We start from the raw sequence: 5,000 nt of genomic DNA on the forward strand, positions 1-5,000 counted from the left end.
ACCAAGACGTTTCTTGGGCATTATTTCCTAGGAACAAGAAGTTGTTCGTCTGGTGGTAGGCTACAGCAGATAACAGTACATTGAATATGTGTATAATAACCATGACGATGATTGTGCCTTGCGTTGTGACCTTATTTTTTATCACTCCTATCCTGTTCCCTAGCGGGGCCAGGGCATTCCAGGCAAGCTTCAAGGAGTAACGACAGTCTCCGTGAGGACATATGCTGATGCTGGAAGTAAGCTGGCCTCTCACACGAAGGCCTCAAAACACACACACACACACACACACACACACACACACACACACACACACACACACACACACACACACACACACACACACACACACACACACACACACACACAGAGGTGATTAAATCACCTGCCTCACAATATAGGCAGCGTCATATGGGCAGTCTTGTGATAGCTGGTGTTGACAGCTAAGCCAACAATCACAGTGCTGCTGTGTGATTTCTGTATCTGGAGTGATGTTGCAGTTGGCAGCCTATCTGACGGTTTTGTCTGGGACTTGTCAGTCACAGACAGAGAGAGAGACCAAGTCCAGGATACGGATGTCAGAGCTGTCGCACATTGACATGTCTGCCCACATTGATCAAGCACAGTGTGGATGGTCCGCACGCACGCACGCACGCACGCACGCACGCACGCACGCACGCACGCACGCACGCACGCACACACACACACACACACACACAAACAAACACACATAGAACGCAGGAGGTGTGTCCTATCCTTCACAGCAGTCGCACACCAATCCCCAGATGCGTTCTTCAAAAACGCAGTCTCATATTCACACGGATGGAGTTGAGTACACAAGTTTCCTCAAAACACTGTCCAAGTGTCCAACCGTGTCTCTCGCTCTCTCTCTTCCCTCTTGTTCTCCAGTTGATGCTGATGTCACGGTGGTGGGCTCAGGTCCTGGCGGATACGTAGCAGCCATAAAAGCAGCCCAGCTTGGCTTTAAGGTAAAGAAGCATTTCCTTGTTGGACACACACACACACACACACACACACACACACACACACACACACACATACACATACACATACACACACACACACACAGCCTTAGCATCATGACACATCAATTCCCTACTCTACTGAACATTAAAACATTACATTTTCTACGTTTGCATGACGTTTTTAATTCTGAATTAAATTCCATTGTGAAGCTTTAAGGTTCCACCTCGTAGACTTAGTGAAGTATTTTACATGCCTCATCAAATCTTACTCATTACATGTCTTATTACATTTCATTGTATGTGTTGGTAATGATTTGTGTGTGTGTGTGTGTGTCTGAGTGTGTGTGTGTGTTATGTCATGTCTGTATTATCCCTGTATTTTATTGTGCACTCCTGTTTCCACTGTTTTCAGACAGTGTGTGTGGAGAAGAACGCCACTCTGGGAGGAACATGTCTGAATGTGGGCTGCATCCCCTCCAAGGTTAGTCACGCTGTCGTCATCTATTCATCATCTATTTACTGCATCCACCATTTTTAGAGTGGTATAAAGTACAAGTAGAAGTGAATTCATGATGTAAGTACAACACTAGTACTTGATACGGTGACCGGTGGTTTAGGCCTATTTCGATTAGGCAAGAGTCGTCTAGGCCACCTTGTCGTTGTGTAGGCCACTAGAGGTGGCATTTAGGCCTCTGGAGCTGCATTTTAGGCCAGCTTTTTAGTTTTATTGTACATTCGTTATTATAAGACCTGAATGACGGTGGCCTAAACAACAACAGAGTCGACTCTTGCCTAAACGAAAAAGGCCTAAACCACCCCTAACCCTTGATACACTTGATATGACATAGTTGTTACACCAGTCATTCTTTTAAAAAAATATTTTTGGGGGATTTTGTATAAAGGCCAGGGGACAGTTGTAGAGAGACAGGAAATTAGTGGAGAGAGAGAGAGTCGGGGAGGGCTCGGCAAACGGTCTTGGGTTGGGCCAGAATCAGACCCTGGTGGCCGGTGTAGCAGTCGAGTGCCCAGCCGGTTGAGCCACGGCTGGGCCCTTACACTAGTTATTCCACCGTAACCCAATCAGAACCTAATGAGAGTTTCCACTTTTCGTATCCCTCTGCTTCTACTTAATTCACCACTGGGATGCATTTCTCGAAACCATAGTTGCTAATTTCATTAGCTACTTTGTTGTTTACAAAGCAATTTCCCATTGGCACCTACCCAAGTTGCTAACAACTACGCTTTCGAGAAACACACCCCTGCTCTTTTTCTCAACTGTGTTTAGTTGCATTGTGTATGCATTTACAGTACATAGGTGACATCTTGTCTTATCTGTGTACAGTCCATAGGTGTCATGTCTTATCTGTGTACAGAACGTAGGTGACATCTTGTCCTGTCTGTGTGTTTCATGTGTGGTTTTTCTTTTTGTCTTCAGGCTCTGTTGAACAACTCGCACTACTATCACATGGCTCATGGCAAAGAATTTGCCAGCAGGGGAATCGAAGGTTAGACTGGCATGCACACATACGCACAGACAAACACACATACGCACACATGCAGACAGACAATGACACAGCAAGAACAAATACATAGACGCTTGGTTCTGAACACGTGTTTTCTTCTATCATCTGTAATAATTATTATGCATTTCATGTTAATTTTTTCTGTGTTTTTGTTCAGATTTACATAATCAGTTGTATTGATATCAAATGCCAATACAGCTGCAGTCGTACTCACAGAGATGCACCAACATACTTTGCATTCAAGACCCACTTTCATTGTGTGTGTGTGTGTGTGTGTGTGTGTGTGTGTGTGTGTGTGTGTGTGTGTGTGTGTGTGTGTGTGTGTGTGTGTGTGTGTGTGTGTGTGTGTGTGTGTGTGTGTGTGTGTGTGTGTGTGTGTGTGTGTGTGTGTGTGTGTGTGAACAGTGACGGGTGTGAAGTTGAACCTGGAGAAGATGATGGCTCAGAAGAGTGGAGCAGTGAAGGCCCTGACAGGAGGCATTGCCCACCTCTTCAAGCAGAACAAGGTATTAACGCACGCACGCATGCACACACACACACGCACGCATTGCCCACCTCTTCAAGCAGAACGGATGCACGGGACTGACGCTTCTAGGTCTGGGGCCCAAGAATCGGAGGGGGCTGTAAGCCAAGCCTTTATATTTCTAGTTCTCATATTGTGTTAAAATAGCACTTTTAACAACTGAATGTTCATATTTTCTTGGGGGACTTCCACCCAAAAACCCCAGCAACATAGACTCTCACATCTGGCCTGAAACCCTGAATCGCTTTGTAAACTACCAACACCCATGGAGGGGGTGGGGGGGCTATCTTCTTGTCTTCATGGAATCATAACCCCTCCCTGCTAGTGACAAAACGATGAGCTTTAGGAGTGATACTACAAAGACTGCCCAAGAAATCATTGAGAAGTGTGTTCTGTATTAATTATGCTGATTTAGTACTGTCCTGTTGAATTCAGAGGGATAATCTTCAGCCTCCTTCTTGTCTATGAAGACAACCTGATTTGACATTGGTCTAAATTGGAGAAATTGCTTTCATTGCTTTTCATTATAAGCTTCGATTATTGCTTAACATTTACATTATTTTTGGATTAATTATGTTATTTTTGAATGATTTTAAGGCACACTGTAAGCTTTTTGTCTGTGGTTGTTGCTGTTTTGGTTGCTAGGTGACCCATGTGAACGGCTTCGGGAGCATCACGGGCCCCAACGAGGTGACGGCCACAGGCAGCGACGGCAGCAAGCAGGTCATCAACACCAAACACATCCTCATCGCCACGGGCTCAGAGGTCACGCCCTTCCCTGGCATACAGGTACACACACACACACACACAGGTGCGCACACACACACACACACACAGGTGCGCACGCACTCACACACACACACACACACACACACACACACACACACACACACACACACACACACCATGAATAGACACCAAACACATCCTCATCGCCACAAGGTCAGAGGTCACAACTCACGCCCTTCCCTGGCATAGAGGTACACACACACACACACACACACAGGCAAGGGCGCACACGCGCACACACACACACACACACACACACACACACACACACACACACACACACACACACACACACACGCACACGCACACGCACACGCACACACACACAAACACATTGCCACTGGCTCAGAGGTTATGCCCTTCCCTGGCATAGAGGTACACACACACACACACACACACAACGCTAATCGATACATGAATTCCGGCAGCTCTCCACACACACACACCCAAAAACAGGTCTGAAAGGCACACAGCGTGATTATTACAGACAGGCACACACTCTTTTACAGCCATTGGTTAGGTGAATATAGTTTGCCAAACATTACTCTTTATTCGTGTGTGTGTGTTTGTGTGGTCCTCCAGATCGATGAGGAGCAAATCGTATCGTCCACGGGGGCTCTGTGTCTTAAGCAGGTTCCAGAAGAGATGATCGTCATCGGGGCCGGCGTCATTGGCGTGGAGCTGGTAAGATCATGATCCAACGCATTAGACTGGCTAGTGGCTAACTATGTGCAAGGCCGCTGACAGGTTTGACTGGGTCCGGGACAAAATCATCCTCATCCTCTGTAACTGGGAGCCAATTCCCTGGGCCCTGGACAACAGACCCGTTTGCCCCCCTCCCCGTTGGCTTCCCTGACTATGTGTACAAATACATGTGGGTCTGTTCTCGCAGTACCTTCTTGCCCAGATATTATCCTCATCATCTTCCAATGCCACATTTTACAACTCTCTCTCTCTCTATCTCTCTCTCTCTCTCTCTCTCTCTCTATCTCTATCTCTATCTCTATCGCTCTCTGCTGTTTTTCATTCTCTTTCTTGCTCACACTTAGTTTCTGCATGTCACTCCCCCCGATCCCTTTTTGATTTGATGTCTGGTGGTCACGGTCATCTTTCCCTCTCTCTCTGTCTCTCAGTCTGTCTCTCTCTCTGTCTCTGTCTCTGTCTCTCTCTCTCTCTCTCTCT

At 46.6% G+C, this 5,000-nt stretch overlaps 1 protein-coding gene across 1 annotated transcript in view; it reads left to right on the forward strand.

Moving 5' to 3' along the window:
- The window catches only part of LOC134463914 (dihydrolipoyl dehydrogenase, mitochondrial-like), a 13,416-nt gene that overhangs the window by 718 nt on the left and 7,698 nt on the right, over positions 1-5,000 (forward strand). The window contains exons 2-8 of the mRNA XM_063217255.1: positions 164-236; positions 907-986; positions 1,396-1,464; positions 2,419-2,488; positions 2,912-3,012; positions 3,675-3,818; positions 4,401-4,502. Coding sequence (XP_063073325.1) covers positions 164-236; positions 907-986; positions 1,396-1,464; positions 2,419-2,488; positions 2,912-3,012; positions 3,675-3,818; positions 4,401-4,502 — 639 coding nt within the window. The remainder of the gene's footprint in view (positions 1-163; positions 237-906; positions 987-1,395; positions 1,465-2,418; positions 2,489-2,911; positions 3,013-3,674; positions 3,819-4,400; positions 4,503-5,000) is intronic.

The sequence above is a fragment of the Engraulis encrasicolus genome, chromosome 15 (genome assembly GCF_034702125.1).
Source record: "Engraulis encrasicolus isolate BLACKSEA-1 chromosome 15, IST_EnEncr_1.0, whole genome shotgun sequence".
Classification (NCBI taxonomy): Eukaryota; Metazoa; Chordata; class Actinopteri; order Clupeiformes; family Engraulidae; genus Engraulis; species Engraulis encrasicolus.